This window comes from Panulirus ornatus, chromosome 28 (assembly GCF_036320965.1).
Source record: "Panulirus ornatus isolate Po-2019 chromosome 28, ASM3632096v1, whole genome shotgun sequence".
In the NCBI taxonomy this organism is placed as follows: Eukaryota; Metazoa; Arthropoda; class Malacostraca; order Decapoda; family Palinuridae; genus Panulirus; species Panulirus ornatus.
In genome coordinates this window covers 15,192,208-15,211,167 of record NC_092251.1, presented here as the reverse complement: position 1 = coordinate 15,211,167, position 18,960 = coordinate 15,192,208, and the positions used below count along the sequence as shown (strand labels likewise).

Genomic DNA, 18,960 nt, shown 5'->3' with positions numbered 1-18,960 from the left:
GTATTAAGAATATATGGTGTGGGAGGCAAGTTGTTAGAAGCAGTGAAAAGTTTTTATCAAGGATGTAAGGCATGTGTACGAGTAAGAAGAGAGGAAAGTGATTGGTTCTCAGTGAATGTTGGTTTGTGGCTGGGGTGCATGATGTCTCCATGGTTGTTTAATTTATTTATGAATGGGGTTGTTAGGGAGGTGAATGGAAGAGTTTTGGAGAGAGGGGCAAACATGCAATCTGTTGTGGATGAGAGGGCTTGGGAAGTGAGTCATTTGTTGTTCACTGATGATACAGCACTGGTGGCTGATTCGTGTGAGAAACTGCAGAAGCTGGTGACTGATTTTGGTAAAGTGTGTGAAAGAAGAAAGCTGAGAGTAAATGTGAATAAGAGCAAGGTTATTAGGTACAGTAGGGTTAAGGGATAGGTCAATTGGGAGGTAAGTTTGAATGGAGAAAAGCTGGAGGGAGTGAAGTGTTTTGGATATCTGGGAGTGGATTTGGCAGCGGATGGAACCATGGAAGCGGAAGTGAGTCACAGGGTGGGGGAGGGGTCTAAAGTTCTGGGAGCGTTGAAAAATGTGTGGAAGTTGAGAACATTATCTCGGAAAGCAAAAATGGGTATGTTTGAAGGAATAGTAGTTCCAACGGTGTTATATGGTTGCGAGGTGTGGGCTGTAGATGGAGTTGTGCAGAGTATGTATAGGTATGTATATGTGCTTGTATGGATGTCTATGTATATGCATGTGTATGGAGGACAGATTAGAATGGGTAGTAAGTGGTGGGATGAAGAAGTAAAATTATTGGTGAAAGAGAAGAGAGTTATTTGGATGATTTTTGCAGGGAAATAATGCAAATGACTGAGAGATGTATCAAAGAAAGAGGCAGGAGGTCAAGAGAAAGGTGCTAGAGGTGAAAAAGAGGGCAAATGAGAGTTTGTGTGAGAGAGTATCATTAGATTTTAGGGAGAATAAAAAGATGTTTTGGAAGGAGGTAAATAAAGTGCATAACACAAGGGAACAAATGGGAACATCAGTGAAGGGGGCTAATGGTTAGGTGATAACAAGTAGTGGTGATGTGAGAAGGAGATGGAGTGAGTATTTTGAAGGTTTGTTGAATGTGTTTGATGATAGAGTGGCAGATATAGGGTGTTTTGGTCGAGGTTGTGTGCAAAGTTAGAGGGTTAGAGGGTTAGGGAGAATGATTTGGTAAACAGAGAAGAGGTAGTAAAAGCTTTGCGGAAGATGAAAGCCGGCAAGGCAGCAGGTTTGGATGGTATTGCAATGGAATTTATTAAAAAGGGGGTGACTGTATTGTTGACTGGTTGGTAAGGTTGTTTAATGTATGTATGACTCACAGTGAGGTGCCTGAGGATTGGCGTAATGCTTGCATAGTGCCATTGTACAGAGGCAAGGGGGATAAAAGTGAGTGCTCAAATTTCATAGGTATATGTTTGTTGAATATTCCTGTGAAATTATATGGGAGGGTATTGATTAAGCGGGTGAAGACATGTACAGAGGATCAGATTGGGGAAGAGCAGTGTGGTTTCAGAAGTGGTAGAGGATGTGTGGATCAGGTGTTTGCTTTGAAAAATGTATGTGAGAAATACTTAGAAAAGCAAATGGATTTGTATATAGCATTTATGGATCTGGAGAAGGCATATAATAGAGTTGATAGAGATGCTCTGTGGAAGGTATTAAGAATACATGGTGTGGGAGGCAAGTTGTTAGCAGTGAAAAGTTTTTATTGAGGATGTAAGGCATGTGTACGTGTAGGAAGAGAGGAAAGTGATTGGTTCTCTGTGAATGTTGGTTTGTGGCAGGGGTGTGTGATGTCTCCATGGTTGTTTGATTTGTTTATGGATGGGGTTGTTAGGGAGGTGAATGCAAGTGTTTTGGAAAGAGGGGCAAGTATGCAGTCTGTTGTGGATGAGAGAGCTTGGGAAGTGAGTCAGTTGTTGTTCGCTGATGATACAGCGCTGGTGGCTGATTCGGGTGAGAAACTACAGACGCTGGCGACTGAGTTTGGTAGAGTATGTGAAAGAGGAAAGTTGAGAGGAAATGTGAGTAAGAGCAAGGTTATTAGGTACAGTAGGGATGAGGGACAAGTCATTTGGGAGGTAAGTTTGAATGGAGAAAAGCTAGAGGAAGTGAAGTGTTTTAGATATCTGGGAGTGGATCTGGCAGCAGATGTAACAATGGAAGCGGAAATCAATCACAGGATGGCGGAGGGGGCGAAAGTTCTGAGAGCATTGAAAAATGTGTGGAAGTCGAGAACATTAATAGTGGTTCTAACAATTTTATATGGTTGCGAGGCGTGAGCTATGGATAGAGTTGTGTGGAGGAGGGTGGATGTGCTGGAAATGAGATGTTTGAGGACAATATGTGGTGTGAGGTGGTTTGATCGAGTAAGTAATGAAAGGGAAAGAGAGATGTGTGGTAATAAAAAGAGTGTGGTTGAGAGAGCAGAAGAGGGTATTTTGAAATGGTTTGGTCACATGGAGAGAATGAGTGAGGGAAGATTGACCAAGAGGATATATGTGTCAGAGGTGGAGTCCACACCTCGCAACCATATAACATTGTTGGAACCACTATTCCTTCAAACATACCCATTTTTGCTTTTCAAGATAACGTTCTTAACTTCCACACAATTTTCAATACTCCCAGAGCTTTCGTCCCCTCCCCCACCTTATGATTCACTTCTGCTTCCATCCACTGCCAAATCCACCCTCAGATATCTAAAATACTTCACTTCTTCCAGTTTTTCTCCATTCAAATTTTCCTCCTAATTGATTTGTCCCTCAACCCTACTGTACCTAATAATTAACCTTGCTCTTATTCACATTTACTCTCAGCTTTCTTCTTTCACACTTTTTACCGAACTCAGTCACCAGCTTCTGCAGTTTCTCACATGAATCAGCCACCAGCGCTGTATCATCATCGAACAACAACTGACTCACTTCCCAAGCTCTCTCATCCACAACAGACTTCATACTTGCCCCTCTTTCCAAGATTCTTGCATTCACCTCCCTAACAACCCCATCCATGAACAAATTCAACAACCATGGAAGCATCACGCACCCCTGCCGCAAACCTACATTCACTGAGAACCAATCACTTTCCTCTCTTCTTATACGTACACATGCGTTACATCCTTGATAAAAACTTTTCACTGCTTCTAACAACTTACCTCCCACACCATATACTCTTAATAACTTCCACAGAGCATCTCTATCAACTCTATCATGTGCCTTCTCCAGATCCATAAATGCTACATAGAAATCCATTTGCTTTTCTAAGTATTTCTCACACACACTTTTCAAAGCAAACACCTGATCCACACATCCTCTACCACTTCTGAAACCACACTGCTCTTCCCCAATCTGATGCTCTGTACATGCCTTCACCCTCTCAATCAATACCCTCCCATATAATTTCCCAGGAATATTTAACAAACCTTTGAAATTTTAGCACTCACTTTTATCCCCTTTGCCTTTCTACAATGGCACTATGCGAGCATCCCGCTAATCCTCAGGCACCTCACCGTGAGTCATACATACATTAAACAACCTTACCAACCAGTCAACAGTACAGTCACCCCCTTTTTTAATAAATTACATTGCAATACCATCCAAACCTGCTGCCTTGCTGGCTTTCATCTTCCGCAAAGCTTTTACTACCTCTTCTCTGTTTACCAAATCATTCTCCCTAACCCTCTCACTTTGCACACCACCTCGACCAAAACACCCTATATGTGCCAGTCTATCATCAAACACATTCAACAAACCTTCAAAGTACTCACTCCACCTCCTTCTCACATCACCACTACTTGTTATCACCTCCCCATTAGCTCCCTTCACTGATGTTCCCATTTGTTCCCTTGTCTTACGCACTTTGTTTACCTCCTTCCAAAACATCTTTTTATTTTCCCTAAAATTTAACGATACTCTCACCCCAACTCTCATTTGCCCTCTTTTTTGCCTCTTGAACCTTTCTCTTGACCTCCTGCCTCTTTCTTTTATACATTTCCCAGTCATTTGCATTTTTTCCCTGCAAAAATCATCCAAATGCATCTCTTCTCTTTCAGTAATAATCTTACTTCTTCATCCCACCACTCACTACCCTTTCTAATCTGCCCACCTCCCATGCTTCTCATGCCACAAGCATCTTTTGCACAAGCCATCACTGCTTCCCTAAGTACATCCCATTCCTCCCCTCTCCCCTTATGTCCTTTGTTCTCACCTTTTTCCTTTCTGTACTCAGTCTCTCCTGGTACTTCCTCACACAAGTCTCCTTCCCAAGCTCACTTACTCTCACCACTCTCATCACCCCAACATTCTCTCTTCTTTTCTGAAAACCTCTACAAATCTTCACTTTCTCCTCTAGAAGATAATGATCAGATATCCCTCCTGTTGCACCTCTCAGGACATGAACATCCAAAAGTCTCTCTTTTGAGTGCCTATCAATTAACACGTAATCCAATAACGCTCTCTCGCCATCTCTCCTACTTACATATGTATACTTATGTATATCTCTCTTTTTAAACCAGGTATTCCCAATTGCCAGTCCTTTTTCAACACATAAATCTACAAGGTCTTCACCATTTCCATTTACAACACTGAACACCCCATGTACACCAATTATTCCCTCAACTGCCACATTACTCACCTTTGCATTCAAATCACCCATCACTGTGACCTGGTCTCGTGCATTAAAACTACTAACACACTCACTCAGCTGCTCCCAAAACACTTGCCTCTCATGATCTTTCTTCTCATGCCCAGGTGCATATGCACCTATAATCACCCATCTCTCTCCATCCACTTTCAGTTTTACCCATATCAATCTAGAGTTTACTTTCTTACACTATATCACATACTTCCACCTCTCCTGTTTCAGGAGTAGTGGTACTCCTTCCCTTGTTCTTGTCCTCTCACTAACCCCTGACTTTACTCCCAAGACATTCCCAAACCACTCTTCCCCTTTACCCTTGAGCTTCGTTTCACTCAGAGCCAAAACATCCAGGTTCCTTTTATCAAACATACTACCTGTCTCTCCTTTTTTTATCATCTTGGTTACATCTACACACATTTAGACACCCCAATCTGAGCCTTCGAGGAGGATGAGCACTCCCCGTGTGACTCCTTCTTATGTTTCCCTATTTAGAAAGTTAAAATTCAAGGAGGGGAGGGTCTCTAGCCCCTTGCTCCGATCCCCTTCAGTTGCCTTCTATGACATGTGAGGAATGCGTGGGAAGTATTCTTTCTCCCCTATCCCTAGGGATATATTTGCATGTAATTGTATGTGTCTTTCTTTGTCTGTTTCCTGTTTCACTGACATGGGAAACAGCGATCAAGTATGAACAAAAAAAATTATGGTATACCTCTCCTGTCTGCACTCAAGGGAGCATAGCTTCAGAGATTTCAGCCGTTTCAAGTAATTTAGGTTCTTTGCTACATTAATATGGACTGTGAAAGATATCAGAACTTGTTTTAATTCCATAATTTTGCATGAGGCAACTATTATTTTGTGTTTACTGATGGTTAAGTCATTAGATATTATTACTCTGAGATCTTTCACATTATTCAAATGGTTTATAATAGTGCCTGTGTTTGTCCAATACTCTGTGTTGTTTTTAAAATCTCCGTTTTCCCACACAAGAGGAGTTGGACCTTATCTTCATTGAAAAGCATGTTATTCATGGTTACCTGGTTAAAAACTTCGTTTAAGTCTCTTTTAAGCCTTTCCGCATCTTCTAATTACGCGATTTTCATACTTATTCTTGTATCACTTGCAAAGGATGATATGAAACTGTAGCTCCTGTTAATTTCAATGTCATATATAAGAATGAGGAACAGGAGGGTTACAAGTATGGTTCGTTGGGGGACTGAGCCTTTTATCGTTGAGGCTTTGGAGATGGCCTAGATTACAAATATGTGTTGTCCCTTGGTAGTTAAAAAGCTGTGTATCTCTCCCAATTTTTCTGGTTTTCCCATCTTTTGCATTTTATGTGCTATGGGACCATGGTCTCATTTATCAAGTGCATTTACAAAGTCTGGAAATCATGTCAGCATTTTCTTTGTTTTCCAAAGCTTCAACAGTCCTATCTTGGCGGTCAGTCAACTTAGAGAGGCAAGATCTTCATGCTGACACCATGCTGCATTGAGTTATGTAGATTTTTCTCTTCCACAAATCATGTCATCTTTTCTCTTTGGTCTCTTTTGTAGATTTTAGTGAAGTGGACTAGATTGCTTCCACTTTTGTGAAAAAATAGTGTAGATTAGTCCTTGACTCTTGGGAATGATGCCAGAATGTAAACTTTTTTCTCCTGAGGATATTTAGTGCACATGCTAAAAGTGTCTTTCATTTCTTTATGGAGACTGAGTTCCAAGAGTTTGGGGCTGGAGTTCAGTATATGGACATACTCTCACTGACCCTGTCAAAATCGTATGTCGAGGTGGCAATATCTGCTGTGCATACACTTGGGGATTACGGTTTAGGAATAAGTCTGTTGGGTCACTTAATGTGTTTTTTGGTTTACTGAATACCAGTTATATTGCCTTTCTAGAATCTTACTCTTCTTTTAGTTATCTATAAAACACATCTGTTTTAAGTGGGCCAATTAAATTTGTGGTCCCAGATTTGTGTTTGGTATGAGAAAAGTGTTTGGTTACTTCATATTTCTTTCATGTTTTTCCTCTTTTTCCTGTGTTTCATATGGCATTTTTAGTTTATGGTGCATCTCCAATAATTCACTTGATAGGTTTTCCTTCCTTTTTTGGTTTAGCTGTAGCTTCTTTGGTAGGCCTGCCATTCTTGCTTCCTTTAACATGCTCTTCTTTCTTCTTCTAGCCTAGATCTTTTGTGCTCTCTTCTTAATGGTATATGTCTGTTGCATGTTTGAAGTACCAAAGTGGTCATGTCATTTACACATTCCTCATCTGTTTTGATACATAGCAAGTTTCCTCATGTATTACAGACATCTCATTGATCACATCTCCCACTAAATTACTGAAGACATCTCCACTGTTACATGTGTTCTTCCTAGGTGGTTTAGCCTCCAAACTTGGTTTTAATTTGATCAGGCTGTGATCAGAGTAAAAGGTATTTAAGATGGTAATATCACGTATGAGGTCCATGTTATTTGTAAAGATTTAGCCAAAGGTGACCATGTGATTATGTTATTTGTTGGCTGAGGGAGACCTTTTTGTATAGTCTGAATAACTCCCTTTTTTGCAGCAGTTCATCTGAGCTGCTTCCACTGTCACAGATCTGCCCACTTCTAAAGTAAAGAGTTTCTCACATTATTAGTTTGGGAGTCACCTCATTTCTGTCTCCTATCCTGATTTTGAGATTATTATTATTGTTATTATTATTATTATTATTATTATTATTATTATTATTATTATGAATTAGTCATCTCTCTTATTGTTTATCATCACTCATCTTATGTATAATTCTGTCTGTGATGATAATGAATTATCACAGTATTTTTTGTTTTACATATTTTCAGGCAGAACTTGAAGCCAAGAAAGGGCTAAAAGCGGATGACCCCTTTACAAGACGTTCTACTCGACCAACAATGGTTACAAAGACGAAAGAACCAGAAATTCATTCTTCAGAAATGTTGATTAAATTGGAGAAGGAACGAAAAAAGAGGATTGAAGAAGAAAAGAAGAAAAAGGTGATTAGAGATAAGTTGATATCCCATACACTGTGTTGGCCAAAAATATGTATATTTATTTATCTGTCCATCTCTCTGATGCTTTGTTCCCCAAGGGTAAGTTCCCATGTTGGGTAGCCATGGCAGAAAAGTCTCCAGGTTACTGTATCCAGACACACTTCCCTAGCATGATCCATCTCCCTCAGGATGCTGCGAGCTGTCTGCTGCTCACTCTGTTTCCTTTTACCTTGCTCCTGTATACTTTCTTTTAAACTTATCATCATGCATCATCTCCATATGACCAACCTGTATTTCACTAAAACAAGCTCTATGACAGTTTACCCCATGTATTTCCCTCTCCCTGAAATCATACATCTTAACACTTCATAAGTTATTCAGTTCCATCTGGTAACACTACAGGCACTCTTCCAAGTGACTCATTTCAGCAGTATGAATCCTAGAACTTTCTGTTGTGTTTTATACCCATGTTTTACTTTTATATTATGAGGTTGGCAGGAATATGTAGCATTCTCTCTCAGTTAATCTGGACTGTACAAATATTTTTGTACCAATAACATGGAATAAGCTTCTAGAAAATATTGTTCAGAGCAACAACCTTAACATCTTCAAAATTAGGCTTGATCATCATTTGTCACTTTCCAGTGTTGAATAATTCATTTAATCAGTCATCACAGTGCAGTGGTATATCATGCTAGCTTCTCAACCCTGGCAATGTTGCTCTATACTACTAACATTGATTAACCCATGTCACCTGCTTTGAGAGAGTAATTAAGAATTACTGTATCATTCTTTGACATCAGGATTAATATAGGCATGTTAAGTCGAGAGACTGGAGCTCAAGTTTATCCTTAGAATTGTCTTCATAACAGAAAGTAAAGGGATGCGTGTCATTGGTGATGGGATGCATGACATTCATGTTCCTTCTACTTTATGAGTTTCCCATAAAGATTTCCTTTAGGCTTATTAATCCTGCAAGGTATTTTTTTCTTCTTGTTTTCCTGCCAGTATGTGCCAGAGGGAGTGGAGGGTGGGGAGAGACCTTTCCTTTGCTTTCCATTTTTGTCTACTGCTTACAAGGAGGCACTCCTTTTTTTTTTTTTAAGGCCAGACCACCTTGCTTGGACCTTAGGTCTGTATGGTCTGTGTATCTATGTATCTCTCAGCAATAAAGGCGTAGAACTTTTCGCATTGTGAATTAAAGATCAAATTGCTTTACAGCTACAGGGAAAATATTTTTGTTGAGATCATTTGGAGGTCGGTGGGTTGACCACATCAAACAGGCGGTTAAGGTTAGGTTGGGTCATATTACATGTCACACAAAGGAGGTCAGATTGAATCCCCTCCCCAACCCACCAGACAGTGATGTCAGGGTTGCAGGTCATTGGGGGCTCTTCTCACGTAGGTCTAAAAATAGCAGGTTACCAAATTATACCACCAGTCTCCTACAGAAATCATTCAAAGAAATCAAATGGACTTTACATGACTGGAAGATCCATCAGAAACAAAATAGCTGAATAGCATTGTTTGGTAAACACTGAACATGTTGATATCACTGGTTTAAAAGAAACATTTCTGAACACCAAAAACAACCATCTGATTAGTGATTACAATCTACCAGACTACAAATTATTTCTGAGGGACTGATACACTTGAGGAGGAGGAGGCACTGCACTGTATAAGAAATCTTACCCAAACTCCATCAAACTTTAGACATCAACATCTACTGTTATTGAAAACTTGTGTGTTTAGATAAGCACAGAATCTTCTGAACTTTACATAAACATCATTTATAGATGTCCTAGTCAGCCAGCAGATGTTGACACTGTTAGGTATGAAAGTTTACTACGAGGCGAAGACTTGATAATTCTTGGGGATTTTAATCTTCCAGAAATTAACTGGCAATCAGGTGTAGAGGGTGAATCTTCTAGACTTATCTTTGTCAAAGACAGTTTTCTCTACCAAACTGTCACTGAGCTGATGAGGGGATTTAATTCTTGCATACCAGGAATTCTGAGTACCTAATACCTGTTTCAGAGAACATGTAAGCATTTGTGACCATAACATGGTTAGGTTTGATGTAAATATCAAAATTAAGTTCCCCAAAACCAGCACTATTACCCCCTAACTATAAAATAAAAGGGTGGACTTTAATGGGCAGTGTATTGCATTACAAAGTCTCACCATTGTTGGTTCATGATCAGAGGAATTATGGGCCAGCTTTAGGCATTAGTTTTTGCACCATCAAGTCAAATTCATTCCCATATGTGATAGAAACAATAAAACCAACAACAAGCCTGATTGGTACTCTTAAGATATTGCAAGAGCTATATGGCACTGAAAGAAACTCTATAAGCTTAAGAAATGAGACAATGTGTAATATTGCAATGCAGTATTACACAATCAGAAGACAAGTGAGAGTCCTTGTCAAAAAATGCCAAGAGAGAACGTGAAGTGAGTATAGCTAGAGATAGTAATAGAGATCTTAACAGATTTTAAACATATATCAGGAATAAGAAACATGTAAGGAGTAGAATAGAATCATTAGTAAACAAGAATGGGGAACTCAGAACAAGTTTTTCAGAATTTTGAGACTGATGAATACTCACATGATACAAGAATTTACCGTCACAGTTAGAGAAGTACAAACACAGATAGATAAGGTGAAGACTAATAAAAACTCAGGTTCTGATAATTTCTTTCCATGTGTAATTGAAAATGTCAAACATGAAATTGCCAGACCATTAATTCATATTCTCAGTAAATCTCTACAGGATGGAATAGTCCCACTGGACTGGAGACTGGCAGATGTCACATTTATATACAAAAAGGGAAGCCACAAATTGCCTGGTAATTACCATCCTATTAGCCTCACATCAATTATGAGTAAACTTCTGAAGTTGATTATTAGAGATAAAATCATAGCCTATCTGGAACAACACAGCTTGACCAATAGTACACAGAATGGTGTAAGAAGATGCAAATTATGCCTTACAAACCTCCATGAATTTTATCATAAATTATTCACTACCCATGACAAAACAAAAGCAATAGATATGATGTTTCTGGACTTCCAGAAAGGATTCAACAAAGTCCCCCAAGTTTAATTAATGCACAAAGTCCAAACCTTGGAGATTACTGGTTGCATAGGAAATTGGATAGAATCCTGGTTGCATGGTAGGAGGCAGAGAGTTGTAATGAATGGGGAATCATCACTGTGGTCACTATATGCTGTGAGAGAGTGAAGTGATAGGTGTAATGTTTTATGCTGTAAGAGAGTGAAGTGATAGGTGTAGTGTCATATGCTATGAGAGAGTGAAGTGATAGGTGTAATGTTTTATGCTATAAGAGAGTGAAGTGATAGGTGTTGTGTCATGTGCTATTAGAGAGTAAAGTGATAGGTGTAGTGTTATATGCTATGAGAGGAAGTGAGGTGTAGTGTCATATGCTGTGAGAATGGTGAAGTGATAGGCATAGTGTCATATGCTGTAGAGAGTGAAGTGCTAGGTGTAGTGTTATATGCTGTGAGAGGAAGTGAGGTGTAGTGTCATATGCTGTGAGAATGGTGAAGTGATAGGCATAGTGTCATATGCTGTAGAGAGTGAAGTGATAGGTGTAGTGTCATATGCTGTGAGAGAGTGAATTGATAGGTGTAGTGTCATATACTGTAAGAGAGTGAAGTGATAGGTGCAGTGTCATGTACTGTGAGAGAGTGAAGTGATAGTAGTGTCATATGCTGTGAAAGAGTGAAGTGATAGGGTGCAGTGTCATATTCTGTGAGAAAGTGAAATGATAGGTGCTGTGTCGTATTCTGTGAGAAAGTGAAGTGATAGGTGTAGTGTCATATACTGCGAGAGAATGAAGTGATAGGTGTAGTGTCATATGTTGCGAGAGAATGAAGTGATAGGTGTTTTGTCATATGCTGTGAGAGAGTGAAGTGATAGGTGTGTCGTATGCTATGAGAGAGTGAAGTGATAGGTGTTGTGTCATATGCTGTGAGAGATTGAAGTGATAGGTAAGAAGTGATTGAAGTGATAGATATGCTGTGAGAGAGTGAGTGATAGGCATAGTGTCATATGCTGTGAGAGATTGAAGTGAGAGTTGTAGTATCATATGTTGTAGGAGACTGATACAATAGTTATTTAGTGTTTTGAAAACAGTTTACACAGACTGTTTACTCATTAGCTATCAGGCTTTTAGTCCCACAAACACACTGCAGACTGTACTTTATTTTTGTTCTTGAAAAAGATCATGTCTAACATTCTGGTTACCTTGATATTGATGTTGCAGGAAGAGGAGTTTATGAAAAGGAAACTGGATGATGAGAGAAAGAAAGATGAAGAACGTAAGAGAGTACAAGCTGAGGATCAGTTTGCAGCTCATGATTTTGATGTCAAGATTGACCTAGATGTCACCATGCCTGGTAAGCATTTGTGTAAATCATTCCTTTATCTCACATTTAGAATGAACGAAATTAGTCACACTTGCAATAATAGCTGCTGAAGGGGGAAAAGGATCAGATGTTACTTTTGTTTATAATGGAAGCTTACCACATAGAATAGATACAGTAAACAAGAATATGATGATAAGGTTAAACTTTCAGGAGGCTGATCTTAATGCAGATCAAGAGGATTGGTTCTGATGCTCATGAACAATTGTTTGTGATGAATTGATTAGTAGAAACATTTCATTTGTGCTGTATTTTTATTTATGAATGGGACTATCCTTTTCAGGTGGATTTTTTATGGTGCTGAAAAGTCTTATTTTGCAGCACTATATTTGAGATAAACAAGAAAGAAATGATAGTACTTTTTATGCTTAATAGTGTATACACAGTCCACTCAGCTTATTGTCATTCTTTTTGATAAGCTAAGCTGTAGTGAACACATTAGCACTATCATTCAATCCTCCAGCTGTCATCTTTACATGTTACATATGCCATGGTGCTTGGACTCCTTGTGCTTGCTTATTTATTTTTTTATATTTTTTATTATACTTTGTCGCTGTCTCCCGTGTTTGCGAGGTAGCGCAAGGAAACAGACGAAAGAAATGGCCCCCCCCCCCCATACACATGTATATACATACGTCCACACACGCAAATATACATACCTACACAGCTTTCCATGGTTTACCCCAGACGCTTCACATGCCTTGATTCAATCCACTGACAGCACGTCAACCCCGGTATACCACATCGCTCCAATTCACTCTATTCCTTGCCCTCCTTTCACCCTCCTGCATGTTCAGGCCCCGATCACACAAAATCTTTTTCACTCCATCTTTCCACCTCCAATTTGGTCTCCCTCTTCTCCTCGTTCCCTCCACCACCGACACATATATCCTCTTGGTCAATCTTTCCTCACTCATTCTCTCCATGTGCCCAAACCACTTCAAAACACCCTCTTCTGCTCTCTCAACCACGCTCTTTTTATTTCCACACATCTCTCTTACCCTTACGTTACTCACTCGATCAAACCACCTCACACCACACATTGTCCTCAAACATCTCATTTCCAGCACATCCATCCTCCTGCGCACAACTCTATCCATAGCCCACGCCTCGCAACCATACAACATTGTTGGAACCACTATTCCTTCAAACATACCCATTTTTGCTTTCCGAGATAATGTTCTCAACTTCCACACATTCTTCAAGGCCCCCAGAATTTTCGCCCCCTCCCCCACCCTATGATCCACTTCCGCTTCCATGGTTCCATCCGCTGCCAGATCCACTCCCAGATATCTAAAACACTTCACTTCCTCCAGTTTTTCTCCATTCAAACTCACCTCCCAATTGACTTGACCCTCAACCCTACTGTACCTAATAACCTTGCTCTTATTCACATTTACTCTTAACTTTCTTCTTCCACACACTTTACCAAACTCAGTCACCAGCTTCTGCAGTTTCTCACATGAATCAGCCACCAGCGCTGTATCATCAGCGAACAACAACTGACTCACTTCCCAAGCTCTCTCATCCCCAACAGACTTCATACTTGCCCCTCTTTCCAAAACTCTTGCATTTACCTCCCTAACAACCCCATCCATAAACAAATTAAACAACCATGGAGACATCACACACCCCTGCCGCAAACCTACATTCACTGAGAACCAATCACTTTCCTCTCTTCCTGCTTGCTTATTATTATTATTAATGTTGTTGTTTTTGTTGTTGCTGAAATGTTTTGGATGTATGGATAGAATGGGTAAAGAGAGGTTGACACAAAGAGGTTATATGTGTCAGAAGTGGAGGGAACAAGGAGAAGGGGAAAGATCAAATTGGTGATGGAAGGATGAAGAAAAAGATTTTGAATGATTGGGGCCTGAACATGAAGGAGGGTGAAAGGCATGCCTGGAATAGAGTGAATTGCCATGATATGGCATACAGGAGTTGACGTGCTGTCAGTGGACTGGATCAGGGTGCGTGAAGTTGCTAGGATAAGGCATGGAAAGGTTTGTGGGGCTTGGTTGTGGATGGGGGCTGTGGTTTTGATACTTTGCACAAGGCAGCAAGAGATTGCATATGAGCGAATGCACCATTTCTTTGTCTGATCCTTGGTCCACTATTACAGGTGGTCTCCCCTGAATGATGATTCACAGAGTAATGTTTTAGCAACGTTTGAGATTTAGGGTAGAAATTAATAGAACAAAAAATTTTCTCAATAGTGACAAGAAAATTCCTTTTTCTTCATATTCTTTTAAATTGATAATGAGAGATTTAAGTATATTGTAAGGTTTTTCAGGTATGATGCATTTTTTAATTATATCAAAACAAAAAACAGTAGATTTTTATCATATTCCTGAACTGACTTTTGCATCATAAGGAACACCAAGTTTTCATTTTTAATGTGCTATAAGAGTGAGATCTACCTAACTTGAAAACTTCAAAGGAGCTGTGTAATGGCCAGATACATTAACAAACACAGATATCACTTTCTGAACGCAAAAGTTTGTAATGTGGCAGTTGAGGGGCTCATTGGGTATTCAGTTGGGTGAAATGATGAATAGCTTGTGAAGTTGTGTACTGAAAAAGGACTATTGCCTTGGAATACCTGGTTCAAAAAGATGGGACATATAAGTATGTGAAGGTGAGTAGGAAAGATGGTCATTAGTCATTATTGTATAACATACTAATTGTTAGCCATGCAAAAGAGAGACTGTTGGATGTGAATGTGCTGAGAGGGGAACCAGCTGGGATATCTGATCATTACCTGGTGAATTGTTGAGTTTTTCGGAAAAGGGGAAATGATATAGGTGACAAAATGTTTTTGGAAGTTAGTGAGCTTGGAAAAGAAACTTGTGTGAAGAATACCTGGAGATATTAGTTGTAGAATGGTAAAAGATGAGAATAAATGAAGCTAAAGGAGTGTGTAGAATGGGAAGTACTTAGGGAAGCAGTGCTGGCATATGTGAGAGAAGTGTGTAGCATTTGGAAAGTAGATGATCAGATGAGAAAGGGTAGGGAGTGGTGGAATGATGAAGCAAAGTTAGTCGTGAAAGATAAAAGAGAGGTGTATGGGCAGTACTTACAGGGAAGGAATGAGACTGATTTTGAGATGTAAGAGAGAAAAGTGGCAGGAGGTCAAGGGAAAGGTGCAGGAGTTGAAAAAGAGGTCTTTTTTGTCTTCAGCCAAGGACATCTCTTACAACTTCTGTTGCTTTACACTTCCTTCACTTTTCCTTTCTGATGGTACTGTAGCTGCTTCTCCCATAGCTAGAGCAACTCACTTTGGTTCCTGTTTTTCCTCTGACTCTATTTAGGATGATTCAAACATTTCTTCACCTCCTGATGCTCCTCTTACCAATCCTATGCCCCTCCCTGTAATCTCTTTTTGGACTGTCCAAAAAGTGCTTCTCTCTCTAGACACAATCACTGCTTTTGGTCCTGATGGCATCCATCCCCATGTACTGAGAGAGTATGCCTCTGAACTTGCATCTCTACTTGCTCATCTATTCCGTTTCTTTTTAAAACCAAAGCTTTTCCTTAGTCGAAGCATGTGTTGATACATCCTATCCCTAAGAAAGATGACTGTTCTGACCCCTCAAACTGTTGTCTCAATGCTTTGACATCTACCATTTCCAAAGTCTTTGAATCCCTCCTCAACTTCCATATCCTTAGGCACCATGAATCTCATCTTTCTCTCGGATCACCAACATGGCTTCCATAAGGCCAGATCCACTTGTGATATTCTTTGCTGTTTACTGATGTCTGGTCATCATCCAAGAGAGATTTTAGAGAGTCTTATGTACTTGCCTTTGACATATCCAAAGCTTTTGACAGGGTGTGGCATAGGGGTCTCATCTCTAAGCTCCCCTCCTTTGGTTTCTCTATAACTTTGCTCTTATTCGTATTTAGCTTCCTCTCCATCCGATCTATCCTTGTGGTTGTTGATTGATCAGCCTTCCCACCTTTCTTCATAAATAATGGTGTCCCTTAAGGCTCTGTCCTGTCCCTTACATTTTTTCTCATGTTCATTAACGATATCCTGTCTTCCACAAATAATCAAATGCACTCATATGTTGATGACTTAACACTGCATTCATCCACATCCTTCAATTGTGCTCCTTCTTCTTTCACTCGATCTGCATCTCATCTTGACAGCTTCCTCAATAAACTTAGGCTATCTCTGTTGGATAGAAAAATCTAGTTAAGATTAATGCCTCGAAGACCTTGTTTCTATCCATCTCTATCAAAAACTCCTCTCAACTCTTGTCTTTTCTTTGACAATTCTGTAATTCCACCTCTTGACTAACTGAACATACTTGTTAGTACTGTAACCTCCACGCTTTTTTGGAAACTCCTCATTACAGAAAATGAACTTCTATGGAGTACTGCTCTCACATCTAAGGTAGTTCTGGCTTTGCATCTTTACTTGACAGAGTTGAGTCAAAATCCTGTGTAAATGTCAAGATTTCTTTTCTTCTGAACACTTTCTCTGCTTATACAATGGATTGATTTGCCCATGAAGAAGACAATCTAAGGTGGTTCTGTCTTTGCATCTTTACTTGATGCAGTTGGGTCAAAAGCCTGTTTAGATGTCAAAATTTCTTTTCTTCTGAACAGTCTCTCTGCTTATACAATGGATTGATTCGCCCTTTTATGGAGTACTGCTGTCAAATCTACGGTGGCTCTAGCTTTGCATCTTTACTTGACAGAGTTGTCGAAAGTGGTCCTACATATAAACTGAACCAGGCTAACTTCAAAACTTGACCCTCCTGCTCTATATCACAATGTTAGTTCACTTTCCCTCTTCTGTAGGCATTACTTTGGTTTTTGCTACTGAGGGCTGGGTATTTGTGTGCCCCCACCGCTAGCTAGACCACATAATACTCGGCAAGCTTATTCCTCTGTGACCATTGGCAACTCAGGGGTGAGCTGTTTTGATAACTGTTTCTTTCCCTTCACTGTAAAGCTTTGGAACTCTCTACCTTTACATATCTTTCCCAGTAACTATGACCTGGCACATTGTAAAGAGAGGGGTTTCTCACTTCCTTCAGAATTTGTAAACACCTCTTGTCTCACCTTTTTCCCATTCATAATCCCCTTTATATTTCAATTAAGGGGCCTGGCCTTAGTGGTGACTTTTGTCTGTGACTGAAGCCTTCAATATTAAGAAAAAATATCAATTAACTTCAGGGAGAAAACGATGTTTTGGAAGGTTACCTGTGTGAGAAAAATGAGAGAACAAATAGGAACATCACTGAAGGGGCAAATATGGAAGTGTTGACATGTGGTGATGACGTGAAGAGATGAAGTTAGTACTGTGATGACGTGAAGAGTTGAAGTTAGTACTGTGAAGGATTGTTGACCATGTTTGATGATACGGTGACAGATGTACGGTGTTTAGGTTGGAAAGGTGTGCAAAGTGTTATAACATGTGGTTTGGTGAAATGAGAGGTGTTCAAAACCTTGTAAGATGAAAGCCAGGAAAGGTGAAATTCATTAAGGAGGCTAGAATGGATGGTATTGCGGTTGAATTTCTTAAGAAAGGAGGTGACTGTATTATTGATTGGTCTATGTATGGATCATAGTGAGGTGTCTGAGGATTGCATGTAGAAAGGCAATTGTGATAACGATAAGTGTTTGAATGATAGGAATATGCTTATTGAGTGTATAATGGTAAGTTGTATGGAAGAGTGATGCTCAGAGCATCAGACCAGGGAGGGATAGTTTGGTTTCAATAGTGGTAAAAGATGTTTGGCTCAGGTGTTTTCTTTGAAGAAGTTATGTGAGAAATACTCTGAGAAACAGGATGGTATGTGGCATTTATGGATCTGAAGAAAACTTATGATTGACTTGATAGAGAAGATTTTTTTGAAGATGTTACAAATATAAGGTGTAGGAGGAAAGTTCCTTGAAGCAGTAAGGAGTTTTTATCCAGAGAGTAGATAAGAGAGGAGGGTAGATCTGCGGCAGGGGTGTGTGATGGCAGGGTGGTTATTTAATTTGTCTATGGATCGGTGGTGAGTGTATTAAATGCATGGGTTTTGGAGAAAGGGGCTGATATGCAGTCTGATACAGTTTCAGAAGTTAGTGTCTGAGTTTCTGTGAAAATAGAAAGTTGAGAATAATTATGACTAAAAGCAAGTTTATTAGGTTTAGCAATGCAGAGAGACAATGTCAGTTGGGATGTGAATTTGAATGGAGAAAACTGGAAGGAAGTGCAGTATTTAAGATACCTGGGAATGGACAGAGCGGTGAATGGAACCATGGAAACTGATGTGAATCATAGGGTGGGTAAGAGGAAGAAAGTTTTGGGAGCATTGAGTAATGCAAGGAAAGGGTGGTTACTATCTGGGAGGGCAAAATTAGGTGTGGTTGAAGGTATAGTAGTTCCACCATTGTTGTGTGGATGTTGGGTATGGAAACTAAGTGAGAATGTATGGAAGAGGGTGAATATATTTTGAAATGAAATGTTTAAGGACATATGTGGTGCAAAGATGGTTGATTGAGTATGTGATGATATGGTAAGAGAGGGGTGTGTGTAACACTATTCATGTTTATTACAGTCTACCATAGCACGTTTTCTATAAGTAAGCAGCTCCTTTGTTGACACCCACAAGATCACGAGCAACCTTTTCTTCGAGAATATACAAAGCAAGGTGATACTGGTTTCTCTCTGGAATATTAAGCCTTTGTAAGATGCACAAATTAGTGAAAAAATTTGTGGCAGCTGTGAAAACATCATAAGTCATCACAGACTAGATTGATCGAAGGAAGACATGGCAAGCTCCTGTACCAGCGACTAAGGTGAAATCAAGTGGCACCAGAACAGTGTAATGCAATGGCA

At 39.7% G+C, this 18,960-nt stretch overlaps 1 protein-coding gene across 2 annotated transcripts in view; it reads left to right on the top strand.

Moving 5' to 3' along the window:
* Positions 1–18,960, top strand: part of LOC139757861 (RNA polymerase-associated protein RTF1 homolog) — a 325,058-nt gene that overhangs the window by 290,480 nt on the left and 15,618 nt on the right. For both annotated transcript variants that reach the window (XM_071678765.1, XM_071678766.1), the window contains 2 exons: positions 7,502–7,672; positions 11,960–12,092. In XM_071678765.1, coding sequence (XP_071534866.1) covers positions 7,502–7,672; positions 11,960–12,092 — 304 coding nt within the window. The remainder of the gene's footprint in view (positions 1–7,501; positions 7,673–11,959; positions 12,093–18,960) is intronic.